This window comes from Lampetra planeri, chromosome 29 (genome assembly GCF_965212315.1).
Source record: "Lampetra planeri chromosome 29, kcLamPlan1.2.h2, whole genome shotgun sequence".
NCBI lineage: Eukaryota > Metazoa > Chordata > Hyperoartia > Petromyzontiformes > Petromyzontidae > Lampetra > Lampetra planeri.
Genome location: NC_136135.1, coordinates 9,221,629 through 9,245,277, shown reverse-complemented (window position 1 = coordinate 9,245,277; position 23,649 = coordinate 9,221,629). Strand labels below are relative to the sequence as shown.

Sequence of the window (23,649 nt, the reverse complement as noted above, 5' to 3'; positions counted from 1 at the left end):
CATTGCCTGAAATTTCACGTTACATATTTTATTTTTAAGGATGTATTATTTACAAATGTGTATAGTTTTTGTTATTTGTGCTTATGCTCCACAGCTAGCACAGTATCACAAAAAACATGTTTCATGTGTTTATGGTAATTGTAATTCCTTCTACATATCCAGCAAAGTGTCATTAAGTCTAAATGCTCGTCCGTGTCCTCATGTAGGACTCGTACTCGGGTTGTCTTTCCGTTCGCTCTATTCACACTTAGAGTTCACCTCCTCATCGTCACCGCTCCGTGTCTCCCCGTTCGCTCCGTTCCACCGTCCGTCATTAACGACACTCCCTGTCTCCCCGTTCGCTCGCTCCGCTCCGCGATTCTGCTCCGCTCTCTCTCCGTCTCTCCCAAGGTCCGTACACTTCTCTTCTATCCTACTCTCTTCTCTCTCTATCACTGTTACCGTACTTTCTGCTCTATCTATCACCGGCCACCATCACTCCAGCTTCAACCAAGACTCCCGTCTCTACGTTTTACTCTATACTTTTATATCCACACCAATCAGTCCCAATCAATTATCCCCCCCCCCCCCGCTTTACCACTCGCCCCCAGGCCCCCAGCCTCACGTGACTTTGTTATTCCCGCCTGAGCGGCGCCAGTCATTAAGCACTCACCCTCTTAACCAATCACTGGCCTGTGTCCCCCGGTTACCCCTAACACCTGTCGCGCCTCTTAACGGTGTCTCCCTCACGCCCAACAACAACAACACCGTCCTCAAATACCCCCCACTGTACACTGCTCTCTTGCATAGCAACAGCACAAGAGAACGCGTGGCGCGCCATATTTCAAGTCCTACACTTATATGTGAGCATAGTAAAACACCATTACATAGAAACCCCATACAAATATGTGGATTACACCAAGGCCGTATTTATAATATATATTGGGTGGGACACAGTATCACAAAACAACATTTGGGGGGACACATCCCCCCAATATTCAAATATGCTCAAAATGTCGTCGTCCCCAATATATTGCTATGAAAAAATTGCTATGCTATGTAAATAAAGATTATAATTTGCTAAACCTTGGCCACAATTACTTCATTACACATTCCTGCGGAGGGAACTGGTAGAAACGTTGGGTTACTCGGTCAATGGCCAGGATCAACGGCGGCGTGGTGTATTCCGCAAATATGGCCGACTGTGAGAGCGGGCACAAGCCGGCGTGAGCAGGTTAAACGTTGAGTTTTATAAGGGTACCACGGGGTGACCAGCCCCTCCCCACCCAGCCCCACCCCTCCCAACCCCCACCCAGCCCCACCCTCCCCACCCAGCCCCTCCCCACCCTCCCCACCCAGCCCCTCCCCACCCAGCCCCTCCCCACCCAGCCCCACCCTCCCCACCCAGCCCCTCCCTCCCCCCTGAACGACGGACGGACACAATAATCCCCTGTGGGCTGGTGTAACCAGGAGGTTCCTACCAGTGTAAACCAATGCATAGATGTATGCTTATATGATTGTGGTTATGGTTGTACTTTATTAATCCCTAATTTCTGCCATTACATAGAATCAAACAAGAAATGGTAAAAAAGTAAAAACAGAGCAATGTAATACAATACACTATTAGACATTATTGTAAAAAATAAAATAAAAGTCCATTCCATGTGTTACTCCATTTTTTTATATTTTAGGCAGGAAATGAGTTTTCAAATTTAGATATTTTTCTGGGTTGGGACCCTCAGACACCCTGGAAGATTTTGTCCCCCCCAATGTTGACTCCATGGCTACGGCCTTGGATTACACACTCAGAGGCATACACATAGATCACCAACCTGCTTGGTGTACTTCCATCCACTGGTTACCTCAAATCCTTGCAGGTTGAATGTCTCAGTCTAATCCATCAACCCACAGCATCGACACTGGATTTCAAGCCCGCACAAATGCACCTAAGTAAAACTAACCTAAAAATTGGCAGCATGACGAATTAAAATAAGGAATGGTATTTGACAGCAATTAGAGATTAATTATGTAGAATGTTGCTTTTGTTTGTATTAAAGGTGCCATACTTAATAGTAATCTGCAGTAGTTGTTTGCAAATGACAATTACGATTATAGCGTATAAAGTATTACAGAGGAATGCTACGTTAACATGCATATACATGGTACATTTGAGAAAATAAATATTTGGTAATTTTTAACCGGCATATACCTGCAATGAATGAGGTGATGAAGGTTTTGTTGTGCAAGATTTGAGTATTTGAAGTTATTATTTCACAGCATAATTTACGTTATTCTTGCCTTCTTGTATATGTAATGTAGTAACTCGGCGGGAGACGACTTCACGGGTAACACACTCTTTATTTTACCAAACTCGTTCACAGGTGACTAACACCCACTTAGTATCTCGGGTGACAAACACCCACTTAGCTACCCTGGCGACTAACGCCCACTGAGCTACTCGGGTGACCAACACCCACTTAGCTACCCTGGCGACTAACGCCCACTGAGCTACTCGGGTGACCAACACCCACTTAGCTACTCGGCGACTAACGCCCACTGAGCTACTCGGGTGACCAACACCCACTTAGCTACTCGGCGACTAACGCCCGCTGAGCTACTCGGGTGACCAACACCCACTTAGCTACCCTGGCGACTAACGCCCACTGAGCTACTCGGGTGACCAACACCCACTTAGCTACTCGGCGACTAACGCCCGCTGAGCTACTCTGGACACTCCCTGCCCGGGGTGTCCGTCTTGACTGTGGGTCCCCAGCCCGACCCAGTCAATTTGGCGATATTAAATTTGATGTGGTCTGCCAATTTTGATTTTGCATGTGGCTGGGAAATCCCCAGTTGGACGTCCATGGCCGGATCGGCCTCCCGCCCATACATAAGAAAAAATGGGGAAAACCCCGTCGCCGCATGAGGGGCCATTCGATAGGCCGCGAGTACCCCCGGCACCTGTAAGTCCCAATCAACCTGATCGTCGCAGACCTGTTGGCACAGCATAGACGTAATCGTCCTGTTCAGACGCTCAACCATCCCGTCAGTCTGCGGGTGGTAGGGGGAAGTATGCACTTTCTTTGTACCCAACAGGTCGCACACCTCGCGCAACAAAACGCTCGAAAAATTCTTTCCTTGATCCGTCAGCAAGCGTTCGGGGGCGCCCTTGTCCAAAACATAACCCTGGACGAAGGCGTCCGCCACCGCTGCAGCCGACTGGTTGGCGAGTGGCCATGCCATGGGCCATCGGGTGAAGTATTCAACGCCAACCAGCAGGAACCTATTTCCCCTCGGTGTAGCAGGAAAGGGCCCCAAGATGTCCAACGCAACCAATTCGTTTGTGCGCGAAACTTGAATGGATTGCAGCGGTGGATTAGCTGCCAATGGTGGCGGTTTTCTTTTGGCGCACCCTACGCATCCCTTAAGAATGTTCGCCACGTCGTTACCCATCCCCGGCCAATAATAGTCTCGCTGGATTAGGGCGAGCGTTTTGTGAAAACCCAGATGCATGAGCCGTTCATGAGCTGCCAGAACGACCCTACCCCGCATAGCAACAGGCACAACGAGCACGTGACGCCGGGACATGTTGTCCCACTTCATCAAAAGGCCCTGTCTGCACACCCAGGAACCGACCCGCGCATCCCCTACCTCGGGAGCGCCAACTTTTCGACGTAGCGTAAGTAGGGAGCTGTCGGACATTTGGAGACGGCCCCACTCAATGAGGGGCAACGACAACGGCGAATCCCTCCCCGTGGGAGCGTCGACTCCCAGGGTGTCAGTGGCGGCGAGCGCAACTCCCGGGGTGTCGGCGACCGGGGGTTTGCACCGCGCCGATCCCAACAAACATGTGCAGTCCGTGCACGGTGGCAACCGCGACAAGGCGTCCGCATTTGAGTGTCGCAATCCCTTGCGGTAAATCGTCGTGAATTGGTAGTCCTGAAGGACCTCTAACCATCGGGACAATTGGCCCGATGGCTGTGCCACGCGCATAGCGTATTGTAGAGCCGCATGGTCCGTACGGACCGTAAAATGACGGCCGTAAAGATACGGCCTGAATTGCTGTGTAAAAAACACAATCGCTAACAATTCACGACGAGTCACGCAATAGCGTTGTTCGGCGGGGGAAAGAACTCTACTACCGTAGGCGACCACCCGTTCAACCCCCCCGACCACCTGTGAGAGCACCCCCCCGATACCCGTGTTGCTGGCATCTGTGTCAAGCAAAAACGGTTGTGTGAAATCGGGGTAACACAAGGGGGGAGCCTGCACCAAGGCGTCACGAAGGGAGCAGAACGCAGCCTCCTCTTCCGCCCCCCAGTGAAACCGCACACCCTTAGCCGTCAAAGCGTGCAGGGGCCTGGCTATGGTGGCAAACTGCTTGACAAAACGACGGTAATAGGAGGCGAAACCAATAAAACTGCGAACCTCCGTGAACGAGGTTGGCGTTGGCCATGAGCTGACGCAGTGCGTCTTAGCAGGGTCTGTCGAGATCCCTGAACGACTCACGATATGGCCCAAATACCTGACCGATTCCCGAAGCAGAAAACATTTAGCCGGTTTAAATTTAAGCTTAGCGGAACGCATCCTGAGGAACACCGCTCTCAGTCGCTGGAGGTGCTCCTCAAAAGTCCGACTGAAGACGATGATATCGTCGAGATAAATCAAACAGGTGTCCCATTGGAGGCCCGACAAAACCAATTCCATGAGTCTCTGGAACGTGGCGGGAGCGGAATGTAAGCCCATGGGCAAACGGTTGAATTCAAATAGGCCACCAGGTGTCCGGAAAGCGGTTTTAGGTTTAGACTCGTTATCGAGTGGCAATTGCCAAAATCCGGAAAGCAGATCGAGTGTGGAAAAAAACTGTGCTCCCGCCAAGGCATCCAGCGACTCATCCATCCTGGGGAGCGGATACGCATCCGCCATCGAGATTTTGTTTAAGCGGCGGAAATCGACACAAAACCGCAAGGACCCGTCCTGTTTTTTAACTAGGACAATAGGAGCACCCCACGGACTAGAAGAGGGTGAAATGATATCGGCCGCCAACATATCATTAACCGCCGATTGCACATGCTCCTTCTCGGCTGGGCTGAGCCGGAAGGGATTCTGTCGAATAGGGGCCGCGTCCCCTGTAGCTATGTGGTGGCGCAAGAGGTCCGTGCAGCCGATATCGTACTTATGTTTGCTGAACACGTCAGCAAACTCGAGTAGCAAACCCCTCAATGCTCCCAATTGCACTTTGGACAAGTTAGCAGAACCGGCACACAACGAGTCCAACCACTCCTGTCCCCTCGTCACTTGGAGGATGCGACTCGACAGTGAAATCTGCTTGAGCCACGAGCCGTTCCTCAACGGGTAGCGGCGCGGCGTGAGCCAGCACCGTTCCCTGCGCAATTACGGCCGGCCGCGACCCCGTATTCAGGACCATTACGAACGGCTCACTGTCCCCTCTCACCATGGTTTGAGCAACCGCTAAGTCGAGGCCCCTTCTGGCCCTGTTAGACGGCCCCAACAGCACCCCCTGTGCCTCCGCACCCACCTCGAGTGGTTTCCTCAACCGAAAGGGTACCAACATTTGCAATCCCGGGGGCACCCGTACAGTCTGAGTTGCCAGCGCCTGCACCGTCGCACAAACCGTGCGTATTTTGGTAGGGCTCGTCAAGAACGCAACCCGCCGACCTGACGGAAGCTCAATGCAGGCCTGATCTATGATAATTTTGATGGGCATTTTGGACAAAAAGTCCGTACCTAGCAAACAGGGAACGGCCAGCGATGATGATACAAAAATAGGGCCCGCCAATTTGATGTCACCAATGCAAATAGTCGCCCGAATCTGGCCGATGATCCCCAGGGATCCCCCATTCGCCGCGTAAAATGGCACGTCCACTGGCAGAAGGGGTCTACTTTGGACGGGAAGAATGTTATAAATAAGGTCCGAAATGATAGTGGCCGACGCACCCGTGTCCACAAGCACCCGGACCTCAACCCCGTCAATAAACCCCGTTACCACGGACGACCCGGCCGACGCAGCCACTATCCTGTGGGCCAATTCGGACCATTCGACTGCTTGCGGGCCGTGTACGGACCCCCCTCGCCGAAGTGAACCCCCGGCACCCAGCCGCGAACCCCCCACCGCCAAGCGGCGACCCGAATGTGCCGTGTTAGTGGACCGAGCGTGTGAGGTGCCGCGACTTGCCGGGTTTTGTTGGGATGACTTGTGGGCCTGGTCGTCGTCCCGACGTGGTCCTGTGGCGCGCTGACGCGGGGCCCGGCACCCGGCTGCGACGTGACCCCGAAGGCCGCAGTTGTAGCAGACGACGAGGGACGCCGTAGGTTTCGGTTGCTCCAGCTTGCGGGATGAACGTGTGGGCGAACGACCTCCCGTTCTCCACTCCCCCGGACGCGATGCAGCGAAGGCCTGCTCCTGATCCGCAGCTGGCTGAGGTTCGGCGATCGTGGCGGCCAGTGCCGCGTTCCCCGCCAATTTGCAGACGACCCCCGGCTTGCGTTTGAGGACCTCGTACGCGTGAATGCTCGTGGCGATCGCCAGGGAGCAGATATCCATTTCGTCCGCCACATTGATGGGGACCCCCAACTCGTGGGCCAACGCCAGCAGCTGCTCCGTCACCATGGCGTCCTTCCCCTCCTTGTCCATGCGGGGAAAAGCTGCGTCCGCCAAGGCGAGCAGCGCCGTGCGATAGGCGAGCGTCGTTTCTCCAGCCACCTTTCGCCGATCGTAGAACTGGTGGCGACAGGTGGAGGGCGGTCCGAACACCTTCGCCATCAGGTGTAGTGCGGCCTGGAGCGTAGAGCGGGACGACCTTGCAGCAGATGTGAAGGCTGCAAGCGCGTCGTCGTCGAGCATCGCTGGCAACGCCCGCAGGGCAGTGGTGTCGGACCACCCCGACATTTCCTGATGAGCGAGGAACCTTCGTTGGAAGGCTCCCCAGTCGCCCCCATCCGCCTTGAACGCCGACAGCGCGGGCAATCTTTGCTGGAGGACCCGATCGTCGTCGACGTCGGAGAGATTTTCCCGCGCTCCGCTGTAGTTGTGTAAAATGTCGGCTCGGTCGTCAGGCGCAAAATGGAGAGCTCCGGCGCGCGCTGATGACGTGGGCTGCGCTGAGCGGAGGTCTCCGGCCACGTGGTGTCCGTGCTTCCCGCCAATCGATGGCGGCCCCTCAAAAACGGCGGCAACTTCCAGACTTTTGGCGCGAAGCGCCTTTTGGCGGGATCCCTCCAACCTCGCTTTCTCCACCAACCCCGCAGCCGTTTTTTCGCTCGCCGGAACGGAGATGTCCGCCAAGACAGCGGCGGCGGCGAGTAGCAACTCCGCCAACCTGGAGTGTGCGTCTTGGAGGCTGGTGTCGGAGGCGAGCGGAGCGTCGGCCATCACCGCGAAGTGCTGCATCGGCGGCAACTCCTCGTCCTCTCCTCCCGAGGTTGGTGTCCCCGGTACGCCGTCGTCTTCCCGACCTCGCTCATGGGTACGGGTAGTCTTCCTCGTGTCCATTCTTCTTGAAGACAGGTTTACTTCTGACGCCAGTTGTAATGTAGTAACTCGGCGGGAGACGACTTCACGGGTAACACACTCTTTATTTTACCAAACTCGTTCACAGGTGACTAACACCCACTTAGTATCTCGGGTGACAAACACCCACTTAGCTACCCTGGCGACTAACGCCCACTGAGCTACTCGGGTGACCAACACCCACTTAGCTACCCTGGCGACTAACGCCCACTGAGCTACTCGGGTGACCAACACCCACTTAGCTACTCGGCGACTAACGCCCACTGAGCTACTCGGGTGACCAACACCCACTTAGCTACTCGGCGACTAACGCCCGCTGAGCTACTCGGGTGACCAACACCCACTTAGCTACCCTGGCGACTAACGCCCACTGAGCTACTCGGGTGACCAACACCCACTTAGCTACTCGGCGACTAACGCCCGCTGAGCTACTCTGGACACTCCCTGCCCGGGGTGTCCGTCTTGACTGTGGGTCCCCAGCCCGACCCACGGGGGCGTCGGACCCCGGGTCCCACAGTCTCGCCTCCGAGCCACACAGGGCCCCGGTCCCTACAAGGACGGCGGGACTAGGGGTCTCGGGGCACTAGGTCTTCAACTCCGTCTTCGGTCTTCAACTGGATAACTCTCCCCGAGTGCTCTCGCGCGTCCCCCTTTATACCCCACCTGCGGACGTCGCTGCGAGCACCCATCCTATTCGACCAATCACTGGGCGCTGGCTACGATCCTGTTTTCCCACATCTCAGCGTGCCTCACCACCCACGCCGCGCCGCCCCGTCATCTGTCACTCCCGGCGCGCGCGTCCACACCACGCCCACAATGCGTGCCCAACCCCGCACCCCGCGCCGCCCCGTGATCCATCACTGTCACAGTCGGCGCACGTCAACACCACCACTACATATACGGCAGGGTGGAAAAGCCACAGTTTTGACATACTGTATAGTATAGTTCAATGCTAAGTTTATAACATATACAAGGAGGTAGTAGATGCTGTGTGGGTCACAGCAACACCGTTAGGATGCGCATGGCGCCATGGTGGCAAGATGTTAACTACCTCACCCAGTATACAAGATATCATGGGTTTGATTCCAACCCTCACGCCTGTATTTGGAGTTTGCATGTTCTCTCTGTGGTTGCGTGGATTTTTTCTCCAGGTCCTCCGGTTTTTTCCTCCATATTTAGAAACATGCGTCTCGGGTATTCGACTGCTATACATTTCCACGTGGTAAGCCACTTTGTTGAGCTATCATTTGTGGCCAGGTCGCTTCTGAAAAAGAGCAATAGCAAAACAATGTTTAGTTTAATTTAGGATGGCGCATTCGTCGGTGACGCGTTTGATGATTTAGACTTCACCATAGTCGCAGTGCGGCAATTCATTGATCTTCCATGTGTGAAAAGTGGACTAAAATCTCCCATGATTCAAGGTTTACCGTGATCCACAGTTGTCGTGGGAGAGAGAAGACCGGTACTTCTAGAGTCAGGTCCTCAATGAGGTTTTTGGTTGCTCCATCCATTGCCACCCACAATTCTGTCCAGCGAGCCTTCTTTCTCATGGCTGATGAAGATGCAGAGCAACAGCTACAATTTCACATTCAGATGGTCAAGCCAGATAACAGCTTCAGGAGCAGCGGAGTGTATCTCTGTGATGTCTCCTTTGTATTTGTGCATCGGGCATTACGACCATGAGCTTCGTGGATATCAAACCCAGGGGTTCTTTACGTTGGATCAGTGCTAGAGCGGAGGTACACATCCAGAAAGGCTTCCTGCATTTTAGCGTATGGCGTGAGGGTTCTTTTAGATCTTGTTGAAAGGCAGATGTTCACACCGGGCGGGCCTCATGGGCATTCAGGAAAAACGCAGAAGAGGCAAACGGGCCAGACTCTCGTACTGGCCTGGTTACTGGAAGTCGTATATTGGCAAAATCAAGTATGGCTTTCAATAATACATGTTTTCCGACAGAATGACAATTGCAAACCAATCTCGACATCCTGTATTCCCCAAGCATTGAGAATGTAACAGCAAGCATATTTATATTAACTTGCTGTGAAATATATGTTGTGGGATGTTTTGTAATTTAACACATCCCATGGCTAAGCATCGACAGACTATCAATGTAATTATGTTATCAGGTGACAATCCTTAAAGATGCATGATTTTATTTAGCAAACCAGATATTGATATACATTAATGATATGGTTACAGTTAATATGGATTCTGTATATATAGAGAATAAAACTGCCTTAAATGCATTGGTCTATGGGCTTGGGAGATTCATTATTTGCATTTGTTCATTAGCACGGTGTGGTCCGTTTTAGAAATATGAGCATATACCCTCGTGCTATGGACACAAGCCATCAATGAATAAATATGGGGTGCAATATTTGAACTATGGATACATGTAACAGTAAACTAAGTGCAATTTATGATGTGCACAACACGTTATTATTTAAACTATTAAATATAACCACCTAGGTTAGGGTAGCATCACCCTAACCCAAATTATGTCCGGCCAAGTCCATGTTCCAGTAATCTGAATATACAGTGAGGGAAAAAAGTATTTGATCCCCTGCTGATTTTGTACCTTTGCCCACTGACAAAGAAATGATCAGTCTATAATTTTAATGGTAGGTTTATTTGAACAGTGAGAGACAGAATAACAACAACAAAATCCAGAAAAACGCACGTCAAAAATGCTATAAATTGATTTGCATTTTAATGAGGGAAATAAGTATTTGACCCCCTCTCAATCAGAAATATTTCTGGCTCCCAGGTGTCTTTTATACAGGTAACGAGCTGAGATTAGGAGCACACTCTTAAAGGGAGTGCTCCTAAACTCAGCTTTGTTACCTGTATAAAAGACACCTGTTCACAGAAGCAATCAATCAGATTCCAAACTCTCCACCATGGCCAAGACCAAAGAGCTCTCCAAGGATGTCAGGGACAAGATTGTAGACCTACACAAAGCTGGAATGGGCTACAAGACCATCGCCAAGCACCTTGGTGAGAAGGTGACAACAGTTGGTGCGATTATTCGCAAATGGAAGAAACACAAAAGAACTGTCAATCTCCCTCGGCCTGGGGCTCCATGCAAGATCTCACCTCGTGGAGTTGCAATGATCATGGGAACGGTGAGGAATCAATGATCTCAAGGCAGCTGCGACCATAGTCACTATGAAAATAGTTGGTAACACACTACGCCGTGAAGGACTGAAATCCTGCAGCGCCCGCAAGGTCCCCCTGCTCAAGAAAGCACATATACATGCCCGTCTAAAGTTTGCCAATGCACATCTGAATGATTCAGAGGACAACTGGGTGAAAGTGTTGTGGTCAAATGAGACCAAAATGGAGCTTTTTGGCATCAACTCAACTCGCTGTGTTTGGAGGAGGAGGAACGCTGCCTATGACCCCAAAAACATCATCCCCACCGTCAAACATGGAGGTGGAAACATTATGCTTTGGGGGTGTTTTTCTGCTAATGGGACAGGACAATTTCATCACATCAAAGGGACGATGGACGGGGCCATATACCGTCAAATCTTGGGTGAGAACCTCCTTCCCTCAGCCAGGGCATTGAAAATGGGTCGTGGATGGGTATTCCAGCATGACAATGACCCAAAACACACGGCCAAGGCAACAAAGGAGTGGCTCAAGAAGAAGCAAATTAAGGTCCTGGAGTGGCCTAGCCAGTCTCCAGACCTTAATCCCATAGAAAATCTGTGGAGCGAGCTGAAGGTTCGAGTTGCCAAACGTCAGCCTCGAAACCTTAATGACTTGGAGAAGATCTGCAAAGAGGAGTGGGACAAAAAGCCTCTTGAGATGTGTGCTAACCTGGTGGCCAACTACAAGAAACGTCTGACCTCTGTGATTGCCACCAAGGGTTTTGCCACCAAGTACTAAGTCATGTTTTGCAGAGGGGTCAAATAATTATTTCCCTCATTAAAATGCAAATCAATTTATAACATTTTTGACATGCGTTTTCCTGGATTTTGTTGCTGTTATTCTGTCTCTCACTGTTCAAATAAACCTACCATTAAAATTATAGACTGATAATTTATTTGTCAGTGGGCAAACGTACAAAATCAGCAGGGGATCAAATACTTTTTTCCCTCACTGTATCAGCCTGACTTCCAGCCTTGGCAAGACACTTTTTTATTTCTTACGTTTTTTCCAAGACTCAACCAATGAAGAACTTTCTCAGCCTTCTTCCCACTCAAAGCTCAGCGAACTTGACATCCATTTCAAAAGTGTGTTCTGTTATGCAGGTCCCTGCATTGGATTGACTTTATCTACCGAGTATTGTGGAATGGGCTAAATATTCATGAACCCTGATCTATTGTGCCAAGGTTCAGAAATTACATCCTTTCTGACCCCAATGTTAAATGTCAGCCCGACAGGCACGCTCATAAAACCGCTTATCATCCTGGCCCATAAGGCCTTTACTGACTGTCAACACTCAGACTACTTATTGAACATAACCAACTGTATGTCAGCACTATCCAGCAATCACTGTAAAATTCTAATTTCATTTAGTGCTGTTTATGTCTGATAATATATTAAAAATGTTATTTATGTAAGGCACATGTGGGTAGCCGTTGTTACTTAGGGATGTATTATTATTGTTATAAATTATTAACTGCCTAACATCTTCCACCATTGTCAGGGTCGATAAAGTGACTCACACTTTGTGAGGAATCAACAATGGTTATCCTGTGGAGGCAACGGCCCACACTTTTGAAATGTGGGATTTCAGCCGTTGTCTCTGAACCACCAACAGAGATGAACACCGTCCATTGATCATTTGACACTGTGGAGACAATTTAAATGTGCTTTGTTTCGATATTAAAAAGGTTTGTGAGGCAGGAGGGCTCTTAATGTTACGATATGGATCAGAGAGTCAGGCCCGAACTCAGCAGATTGAAAGCCGTTTTCATTTGAGCAGAGGTGCTCAAGATGGATTATGGCAATACAGGATAAGCAAAGCAGAAATCTGGAAGAGAGCATTGCAGTAAATTGTTATGATTCGTCAACGAATGGTTGCATTGGGGAGGTTACGTGTGCATGATGGGGGAGTCATGCTTGTACTGTACAGCATCCGCAGGATCTTATGGAACATAGAAAGCGTTGGCGAGGTGTGTGTGTGTTTAGCACACACTGCTTTGGTCATGGTAACATTGATCTTTATCCTGAATTGTGATTATATATGTAAATAAAGCCCTAATGTGTCCCGTGTGTTGCGGGGCATAGGTGGGCTGATTGACAAAGGCCACCATGAGGGTCGAGCGTCGCGGGCGCTGCACGAGGTGCTGGCTCTGGACAAGGCGGTGCAGCGCGCCCACGAGCTCACCGACCCGGCCAACACGCTGATCGTTGTCACGGCAGACCACGGCCATACGCTCACCATCGGGGGGCACCCCAGCAGAGGCAACCCCATCCTTGGTGAGTGCAGCTTGCTCAAATTAACAACGAGGCAGTGCGCATTTCCTCTTTAAGAATTTGGCAAAACAGACAATATCATGGGACCTCCTTTTCCAGTGCCAAATATGAGAATAGGTTTTTCCCCTTTTTTCTGGCAAAAATATAGGTGTTAAGATGTTAAAACACCAATCTGAAACCTTTTACAAGGAATAATATCGGCATTAACCACAATACTTATGGTCGGAATGCAAAGAAAAAACATACTCTGATAATATATGCATTGCCTTTGAAACTGATTGTTAGACCAGAGGACCAATCAGTTTCTGGCACCAAAACAGGTGTTTTGTTGCCAAAAAAAAGGGAAAACCTATTCTCAAAACAGATGATGTTTGAGAGTGGCGGGGCTCTCCCATCACCGTTGAGCATAGGGTCCCGCATCTCAGCGTTCCTGCACACCTAGCAGCATTCTATATCGGACGCCTAGGAGTTGAGGGTCATGGAGCGAGGCTAACCGCCTAAATTTCAAGGTGCTTCCCGCCGGCGGTGGAATTCCACCCTTCACCACCACTGTCGGGGCTTTACACTAGCATCCAGGTTATTTCAACTCATGCCACTCCACGAGCGAAGAACCGGGTTTTACTCCAAATTCTTCATGCTCAAAAAACGATCCGGCAGGTACAGGGGGATACTCGATCTGAGGAAACTTGCTTCTCCACATATAGCATTTAAAGGTGGAATCTCTTTAGTCCACCACAGGAGTGCTCCAGCCAGGGGATTGGCTTGCCTCCATAGAGTTCGCCAAGGGTGTTCACCTAGGTGTTGGCAACCCTCATTGTGGCCCTATCTTGACGACTTTCTCTGAGGGCGCCATTGGTGACCAGGCTTCAGATGGATATATCCACGGTCATCTCACTATTGGAGACACACAGCTGAGTCATCAACCGGGCGAGGCATTTTCTGTTCCCGAACCCAGCAGCTTTACCATCTGGGAGCTGATATTTGAACGGACCAGCAGATAATGTGGCTTCTGGATCAGAAGGAGCTCCTGATAGCTGGGCTAGCCCATTCTGTTGCCACCAATGCAGTGCCCCATGCAAGAGTAATTGTGGTTCTGCTGGGGCACACGTCATGAACCACAGAGGTTATTCTCTGGGCAAAGTACCAAATGAGACATTTACAAAAAGCTCTGCTACGCTGCTGGGACCCATGGGGTGGCAACCTCCAACAGGTGGTGCGGCTGCCACCGATCTGCAGAGCCTTCAATTGGGAGGCCAGCTCTTGGGGCTGGAGTGCTCACCTCATCTCCAGGGGAGATCAGTGTAGGCGAGCTGGCCGACCCTTGCAAAGGGCAGCACCAACCTGCTCGAAGTGCCACAGTTGATTGGCAGGTCAGTTCTGGTCCGCTGCAACAACATTATGGATTCCCCCCCCCCCCCCGATTCTGTCCTCTTATTGAGGAGGCCTGGATCCTGCTGAGTTGAGCAGAGGACATGCACTTGACTCTGGAGGGTGACCCACATGGTCGGGGGTCGACTCGCTCGGCCGCAGCTGGCTCGATCCACGAGTGGCAGCTGCACCCCGAGGTGTTCACCTCCCGTCTGGATTGCTTCGGCCCCCTTTATCGCCTCTGTGAAAGGCTGCCTGCTCACGAGGTTGTTCATGACCTCTGCACCTCGCTCACTTTCTCACCGAAACCTGCGGGTCCGTGACCTGTGTAGCCCTGCTCAGATTGTGTTTGTGACCTGCAAGTTTGTAACCTCGGTGGCCTGTGTTAAGGACCTGAGAGCGTAGGATCATACCCTGCCTTCGTGACTAAGTACTGGAGTCTGGACCGTCATTGCTAACTATTAGGACTGTGTTTATGTTGTTATAACAAGTACTTATTATTGCCATTACCTTTGATCTGGTTGATGTGACTTGTGTTTTCTCATTGCCCTGTAACCCCTGGAAACCCTTGCATATTACCTGGTGTTGTTCTTTGCTAATCCTTGTTACTTCTTTTCTCTCTACCTAGAGCCTTGCCCAGGTATCTGGTTATCTTGATATCACTGTGGTTTGAGACGAATGCGACTGAGACTTTGTATACTTGGACCGTGGTTTATTTTACATTTGGACAGTGACATTCAGGAGTTGAGGTTAATAATACATTTTTTAAAAGCTGTGACTGGGCTCCATCTCATATTCATTGATCGCTCTATGCTTGTGAACACTCTTTAGATAAGTTTTGGTTTGGGCCTTTTGGAGTTTCTCAAAAGTTGCCTTTTAAAGGTGATAACCGCCCCCAAACCCCCAACCCTACCCACATGAGCATGGTGAAATCTGGACTGGGGACTTGTGGTGGTGATGGTGTTGGAGGATTATGACATCCATGTGCCAAAATGCAAGACATTTCCCAATGCAACAATGTGCTTATTGCAGGGCTAGTGGACACGGAAGTGAGCGATGTGGACTACCTACCCTTCACCACGCTCGCCTATGCCAATGGGCCTGGGCACAGCACACGTCGGGACATTGTGGATACAGGTAAATTGCTGAATCATGGATGATTCATTGTGATCCTACTGAATCGCACGAGGCGTCAATTTGTTGATTGATAGGCACAATGTATTAAGTCTGCCATGAAGGCACAATTATACTGTAAACAGTAATATACGCAAGTTCACGTTTGTTTAACCAGATAATAACTCAAGAGATTATAATAGTGTCGTTGTCAAGAATGACTTGGGTCACCAAAATTACAAATAATATATAAATCGGAGCAAAACAACCAACTATAAATGAAAGCAGAAGCAACCGTGTTACAAAGGAAATCCAAAAACTGCACATACATGATATTAAATAAAATTCGCAGCCTGCATGCGTTTTGAGTGGGACCATCCCTCCCTCCTTTCATGCATCCCTCCCTCTCAGAGTACCTAGAGAAAACCCATGCGAGGGGAGATAACACTCAATCCCGATACAGATGTAATGGGTTCGAATTAGGTGCACACACACGCAGCTTGGAGGCAACACTATTTATTAAATGGTAAGTAATATAACACTGTACATAAGACGGTGACCACCTTCCTCAACTCACTAACACTCTGGAACACGACACAGACTGGACCAGGCAGGCAACGGCCTGCCTGGCCCAGGACGACGACTCGGGACTTGACGACCGATGATGTCTTCACTTTGGAGTACAGTACAACAGCCTTGCTCTCCGTTCACACCACGCTTATATCTGCTTTGGCGTGGCCGGCTCCGCCCAGGCGTGGCTGGCTCTCTCCAGGCCACGCCTCCCTTCCCAGGACACGCCTCACTTCCCCCACCTCTGGGAAGGTCCCCATCCCTCCAGCACGTGACCCCCCAGGCACCCCCTTGGGGCCCCCAGCCCTCGTACGGGCCAACACAGTAGTGACCGTTCTATGTCACTACATCACCCCCCCCCTGTATAAACACACAGCCGTCCCCGGCTGTAACACAACTGTGAAACATTGAAAAGGTGTGCCTCGAACCAGCAACATCAATAAATGACCGGCGACCGATAAGAAATACAATCACGTAATATATACAGAATCGACGAGGGTAAAAGGGAACCGCATAGAAAACGGGGAATTAACAACAAATATACATGAAAACTGGCTAACCCACTTACGCTCCAGCACAGCCCCCCCCCCCCCCCCCGTTAGAATCACGCATGCAATGACAGTCACCCGTTAGCACCCCCCCGCCTTTCCGACGTGGCGTCACAACCAGTAGCACGCGTCGGCCATATCGGGGGGGGAATTTCCATGTTACCACCCCACCGCCTTTCCGATGCGGCGTCACAACCAGCAGCACGCGTCGGCCATATCGGTGGGATTTTAACCCAGTCTCTCTCCAAGACTCGCATCGCAGCATATAGCTGTACCGACCGAGCTGAGACGACCCAGTCTCTCTCCAAGACTCGCATCGCAGCATATAGCTGTACCGACCGAGCTGAGACGACCCAGTCTCTCTCCAAGACTCGCATCGCAAGCATATAGCTGTACCGACCAAGCTGAGACGACCCATCGTTCACTCACTGCACAACATGCACCCTAACAACTGAGGGATACAGTCTCAACGTAACAGGACAACTCCACCTGAACCTTACGAATCTCCAGCCCACTGTTTCAACGCGCCTCGGAGGGTCTCAACCTCCGAGCCGTCAGGTCAAGCTGTCAGCCATAGCATGACGGGACCACACTCCCCGAGCCATGTGAGCGCACAGCCCACAAGGCTAGACAAGCCACAGAGTGTCTCGATCTCCGGGCTGTCAGGTCAAGCCGTCAGACACAGCATGACGGGACCACACTCTCCGAGCCATGTGAGCGCACAGCCCACTAGGCTAGACAAGCCACTGAGTGTCTCGATCTCCGGGCTGTCAGGTCAAGCCGTCAGCCATTGCATGACGGGACCACACTCTCCGAGCCATGTGAGCGCACAGCCCACTAGGCTAGACATGCCACGGAGTGTTTCAATCTCCGGGCTGTCAGGTCAAGCCGTCAGCCATTGCATGACGGGAACACACTCTCTGAGCCATGTGAGCGCACAGCCCACTAGGCTAGACAAGCCACAGAGTGTCTCGATCTCCGGGCTGTCAGGTCAAGCCGTCAGACACAGCATGACGGGACCACAATGTTCGTGTTAGACACGCAACTCTCACTGGGCCATCCTGGTCAGGATCTGCGCCCCAAGATAAGTGACAGCCAGCACCACAATTCCAAATCCCTGGCAGCATGTCACCATCGCAATTTAACACCATCACAACACATACAATTTGAATTATGATCCCCCACAGAACTGATCCAATGCCGAACAGGTACGCACAATTTTGTGACGATCCCGAATATTCAATGGTCACAACAATACACCTCACATCCCGTATCCGTACACATCATCTCCGAGACTCGCATTGCAGCATGCAGCTGTACCAACCGAGTGGAGAGAGCAACGCAATTTGACAGCAATTAACGGAAACGCACCCCCGATCGATGTAGAACACAAGGGGCATTCCCGCACAAAAGACATCATCTGTGCAACAACGGACAGGAGCCAACCAGTGAGGTTGAAACACACCGAACCTGTCATTTCAAAAACCCCTTCACCATTAACCATGGGACTCAGGGCATTCGAATTTTGAGAGCAAAAAAAAACTAGACACAAACGTCAAAAATCGCCGAATTGATTAATACAGTATATGCAGTATACGAAGTTCGTACAGTCAATCATTTGGCGCAATGCTCCATCCAGTCCCCACATGGCAACACACACAATCAATACTCCAGACAATCCGTACATAGTAAATAATCACAAGCAAGTACCCAACAGTCCATACACTGTTAACAATTTCAAGCAAAGCTCCATACGGTCTGTACATTGGCAACAATGACGATCAAAGTTTCTGACAGTTAGAAGTGACAATCACGAGCGAAACTCCATACAGTATACACAATAACAATGGCGATTTCGCAACACAACGATGTAACAACACGAGTCATTAACACGGCAACATACAGGATATCAACGGAGCTCGGGACACCAACAACGAATTAATCATTAACTACACCCAGAAGATACCGATCTCGACGCCGTAATTAACAACAACACTGTTACAAGCAGAAACCCGCATGGTCGCCGCGTCACTTTATCATGCACACAACCGGACGAACACGCTCCGCAAACCAGCGAGTTAAAAAAAAAACACCCGCGATCGCAACCCGGCACACGCAAGATGGGTGAAGTTATTATTATTTTTCTTGAGGCCAGGTGCTTGTCATGTCACGACTCGCCTGGCAAACTGTGAATAGTGGAGGGCGGCAAGGTGGAGCACTGGGACACCCCGAAGAATCTTGCATGGTGAACACGGCCTGCTCTTGCGAACCCCCATCCACAAGACGGGGGCGCCACCTGCACGTGTGGAACTCCCCCTCCGCAGGCGTTGATGTCGGCGGGAGCGGCGCTTTGGCGGGAACAGCGCCCCGACCCGCCGCCGAAATGGCGGGAGCGGCGCTTTGGCGGGAACTGCGCCCCGACCCGCCGCCGAAATGGCGGGAGCGGCGTTTTGGCGGGAACAGCGCCCCGACCCGCCGCCGAAATGGCGGGCCCACCGCGTGGCCCGCATGCCCGGGCCTCCCCCGCCAGCCCCCGCAGCGACGATGGTGTCCCCTCCCCGCGGCTCCGTCGCTCCGTTCCCGATGGCGGCGAAGTAGCAGTGCGATGCAAGTCCCACCGCTCCGCGTGCAGCGCCATCTCTCTCTCCCTCTGTCACCGGGGCTGCCATCCCCGGGGCTGTCCGAAGGATGGTCGTCACACCGTCCCCGTCGTACGAAGGCGTCCAGGTGAGTTTTATATTTGTTTTTCGTGTGCCCATTTTACTTCCCTAGGATAACACCTAGCAATATTTATTTTTCCACAACTTCTGACGCCAAATGTAATGGGTTCGAATTAGGTGCACACACACGCAGCTTGGAGGCAACACTATTTATTAAATGGTAAGTAATATAACACTGTACATAAGGTGGTGACCACCTTCCTCAACTCACTAACACTCTGGAACACGACACAGACTGGACCAGGCAGGCAACGGCCTGCCTGGCCCAGGACGACGACTCGGGACTTGACGACTGATGATGTCTTCACTTTGGAGTACAGTACAACAGCCTTGCTCTCCGTTCACACCACGCTTATATCTGCTTTGGCGTGGCCGGCTCCGCCCAGGCGTGGCTGGCTCTCTCCAGGCCACGCCTCCCTTCCCAGGACACGCCTCACTTCCCCCACCTCTGAGAAGGTCCCCATCCCTCCAGCACGTGACCCCCCAGGCACCCCCTTGGGGCCCCAGCCCTCGTACGGGCCAACACAGTAGTGACCGTTCTATGTCACTACACAGATGTTAATTAATCCACTTTCTGTCCTGTTGTACCCTGGAGAGCTAGGAGGTTACCTTAACGTCCATGGGGAGTTTCAGAAGTTTGAGTGATCTAGTAACCCTTACCTCCAGAGTGCATGATTACAGGCACTCATCTATGTGCTTTCCCCTTATTAGCTGCGGACGACTACAGAGTGAAGAGCGCGGTGCCACGGACAAGAGAGACGCACAGCGGGGAGGACGTCCCCGTGTTTGCGAGCGGTCCCATGGCCCACCTCCTGCGTGGAGTGCAGGAGCAGACTTACGTGGCCCACGTTATACGCTATGCCGCATGCCTGGGCAGCTATCGTGAGAGCCACTGCACCCCAGAGGGCAGGACGTCCAGTTAAAAGGCCTTGGCATTCTCTTCTTCTTTGTTGATGTATGGAGAAACAACTTTGAATTTACGTTGCTGCCTTAGTATTTGGTGTTTGGGTAGCGTTCAATGATCAGTTCTGGATGACCGTAGTCGCACACTGTAGATTTTTACATTTTCCATTCGTGCATCACGTATCTGTATCCGTATCTGTAATAGTTTGTGCCGATGCGGTTTAAGGTTGCTGATAAACTACGTTGAAGATCGTAGCTGTTAGCTCTTTGTGCTCTTTAATGAGGTGTTTGTGACTTAGTCGCCTTTGTGCACAGCAGTGCATCTGCTGTAGAACATTTCCCTACTACATAGCAGCCACCCATTTGTACACGTAAGGGATGAGATTGGGATTCTAAAACGTCAAATACAGGATACCCTGAATATTCGCGGGAGCACTTTCCTGGAGAATATTAAAACTCAAAGCTTAAAAAATAGGTTTAGGGAGATTAAAGATATTGCATTTAAACATAAACTGTATGTATATATAAATGAATAAATTGTATGATATTTTCTGTTATTTAATATACCTTTAATAATGATGAATATAAATACTTTAAATATTAGAGTTAAATAAATTAATAGTGCACGGTATTCTCCCCCTTCTCTCTCCCCCTACTACCGAGTCCTATATAACCTCATGCCACGGCAGATCTCTCGCCTACTTCAGCAGTTTTTTCTTGCTGTTGTTGTCCTACCTGATGATGATTGCTTGTGTTTCGATCGAAACGTCGTGATCTATTATTTTTCTACCTACGTGACTTTACCGAAAGAACCAAAGAGTATGGATTCCTGCAGTCACAAAAGCTTCAAATCAAGATTGCACGGTATTATTTTAAACTTACATTTTAAAATGTCACTTTGCTTAGGGACCATGGTCAACGGTAGCACAGCATGTAATTAAAACCAAAACATTTGCAAAGGAACACCACCTGCGTGTGAATGGTTCGGCAGACAAAGTCTGACTGCTTGGCAAAGCGGCGTTGCTGGGGCAAACGTTCTCACTCTCGCCATCTACGCTGCTGCCTTGCGTCACTTCAGTACCTCCTGTCGGGTAGTTGCGTGCTACGGCCGTGAATGTTTCAAGCGCAACCCCGCAAATTTCATAGAGCACTGCAATAAAGTTGTCGCGAATACGCAAACACCGCGATTAAAAAAGTTGTATTGTATTTTCTTTGAAACATTTCGGATATTTTTTGGTAATTTTGGGATTTCGTATAATTTTTTCTTAAGTACTTAGTAAAATGTCCTCGTACTAACAATAGTAGCGTCACCTGATACCACGTGACATCCCTTTTATTCGGAAAAACTTCGAAGTGATGGCATGAAAGTCACATCATTTCCGTTTGACGTGTTTTTGAATCAATATTGTCTGAAATTTCGCAGAGCATGTTTCTCCTGGCTCTTTGAACCCTTGATAAGTGTGGGGGGGAAAGTTGGTCAAGGTGCAACCCTGCAATTTCTTGCTCACGCCACTCCTGGCAGAAGGGCCTCTATTTAGATGGAGCTCTGGAGGGGCCTACACTCGAGGGTATTTGGCCTACTCTTCCACACTGGCCAGACGTTTTTTTGACCCTGGATTCATGCACTTAGGTTTGTAAAAAAAAAAGGGAAAACCATTTCAATGAAAATTGCGTAAGTACTATACAGTAAGTGTATTTTAAACAGCTCTAAAGTGAAATTAAGATTTAAAGCTTTCGTGACTACAGGGATTCATATTCTTGATTCTTTCGGTAAAGTCACGTAGAAGGGAAATAATAAAATAATACAAATAAAATAATAACATTTTCACGACGTTTCGATTGCAACACAAGCAATCATCATCAGGTGTGAAAACCACAGCAAGAAAATTTGAAAAAAGTGGCGTTTTTTTACGTGAGCACCACGGACAGCAACTGGAGGTTGTTCAGACACGTCGTGAGAATTGTATTGTTTTATTTTTTATTATTTCCCTTCTATGTGACTTTACCAAAAGAACCAAGAATATAGCTCTAAAGTGGTAATCGTTTAAGTCATTGTGCTAAAAAGTAACGTAGCTGTTTTAAAACAGTCCTCATAATAATGCCAATGTTTGTGGGAAAATATAAAATACAGTGAAACCCTCTGATCCACTATGCGATTGTGGGCGATTCTCCGTATAATAAATGTACTGTTTTGTGATACTGTGTTGGCACTAATAACAAAATGCAACAAAAGTTGTCAATAACGCTGTTTGAAAAGTTTCTTCTATAAGATGCAATGTTTCTAGTCCTGTGTAGCAAAAAGGATTTGCCATGGCTTTGCAGGTTGTTTTATGTTCGCACACTAAAATACAATTTAACAGCCGAAGATGGCTGTTAATTACGGGCACATATTTTATTGATGCATATATATAATTATTTAACAATTAAATGCCAATTCTTCACGGCTGTGCTCTAATTCAATGTTATCATATTCGTGAAATTCATAATGTGCATTCAAATGCCAGTATTCATTCTCAGTCAATTAACTCTCTCACATTTTGTGGCATTAAAATCAAACTTTTAACTAACACCATGAGGTGACATTTTCTTATTAATGTTGACTTTTCGATTTTTATGCTTTGGGCAATTTATTTTTTGAAAGCATAACTAGTTAATATGCAGTTTGTGTAGTCATTTGCCCTACACATGTAACCGTATTACAATTGCATATATCGTTATGGTCCTGTGATAAATTCGAAATGTGAATAAACTTGATTTATTGATGAACAAATTGTACACTGTCGGTGGAGATATTTAAAGACCGTTAAACTATTAATTCATATTTATATAGCATTATAAATATGATTCCATCTCAAGACACTGTGTAAAAAGTGGGAAACTTTATATAGAATGAGGCAGTCATTCAAAGATGGGGGGAAAAAAGGTCTTGGATGGCTGGGGAAAGGGGGTTCAGGACTGAGGGCAGAAGGAGGAAAATAAGCAAATCCCTACTGAAGTAAGATGTCTTAAATGCTGGAGCAGAGAGGGCACAACGAGGAGTAGAGAGATGAGAGGGGGGGGGTGCATGGTGGGGGGGGGGAAGAGTTAGATCAGAGGGTAGGCAGGAATGAAACCATGGAGGACCGCGAAAATTTCGGAGTGCAAACTTGAAAGATTTGTGTCTGGATATGGAGTCGGAATAGAGAATGGCGTTAGTGGTGTCATGTGGTGCTGCGAGGTTGAGATATGTGGACAGAGAAGTACCTATGTTTTGATCAACATTTCCATATCAATATGTTTAATGTGAATCAAATTCAGTTCCATGCTACAGAGGGTTAAGATATGCTACATCAATAAAGATGTTGGGTGTATTACATGTTCTTTAATTAATCAATCATAATTTTTTATAGTGCTTAATTATACCAGCGATAATTTTTTTTATCATTTACGGTTGGAAATTTCTGAGGACTGACATGTTAAAATATTGTCATGCATTAATATTTTTGTC

At 49.3% G+C, this 23,649-nt stretch overlaps 1 protein-coding gene across 1 annotated transcript in view; it reads left to right on the top strand.

Annotated features, from left to right (window-relative positions):
* LOC144728663 (alkaline phosphatase-like) overlaps positions 1–22,932 on the top strand; it is a 76,891-nt gene extending 53,959 nt beyond the window's left edge. Inside the window, exons 8-10 of the mRNA XM_078608247.1 lie at positions 12,752–12,943; positions 15,341–15,445; positions 19,971–22,932. Of these exons, the coding sequence (XP_078464373.1) occupies positions 12,752–12,943; positions 15,341–15,445; positions 19,971–20,182 (509 nt within the window). The 3' untranslated portion in view covers positions 20,183–22,932. The remainder of the gene's footprint in view (positions 1–12,751; positions 12,944–15,340; positions 15,446–19,970) is intronic.
* The last annotated feature ends 717 nt before the right edge of the window (positions 22,933–23,649 follow it).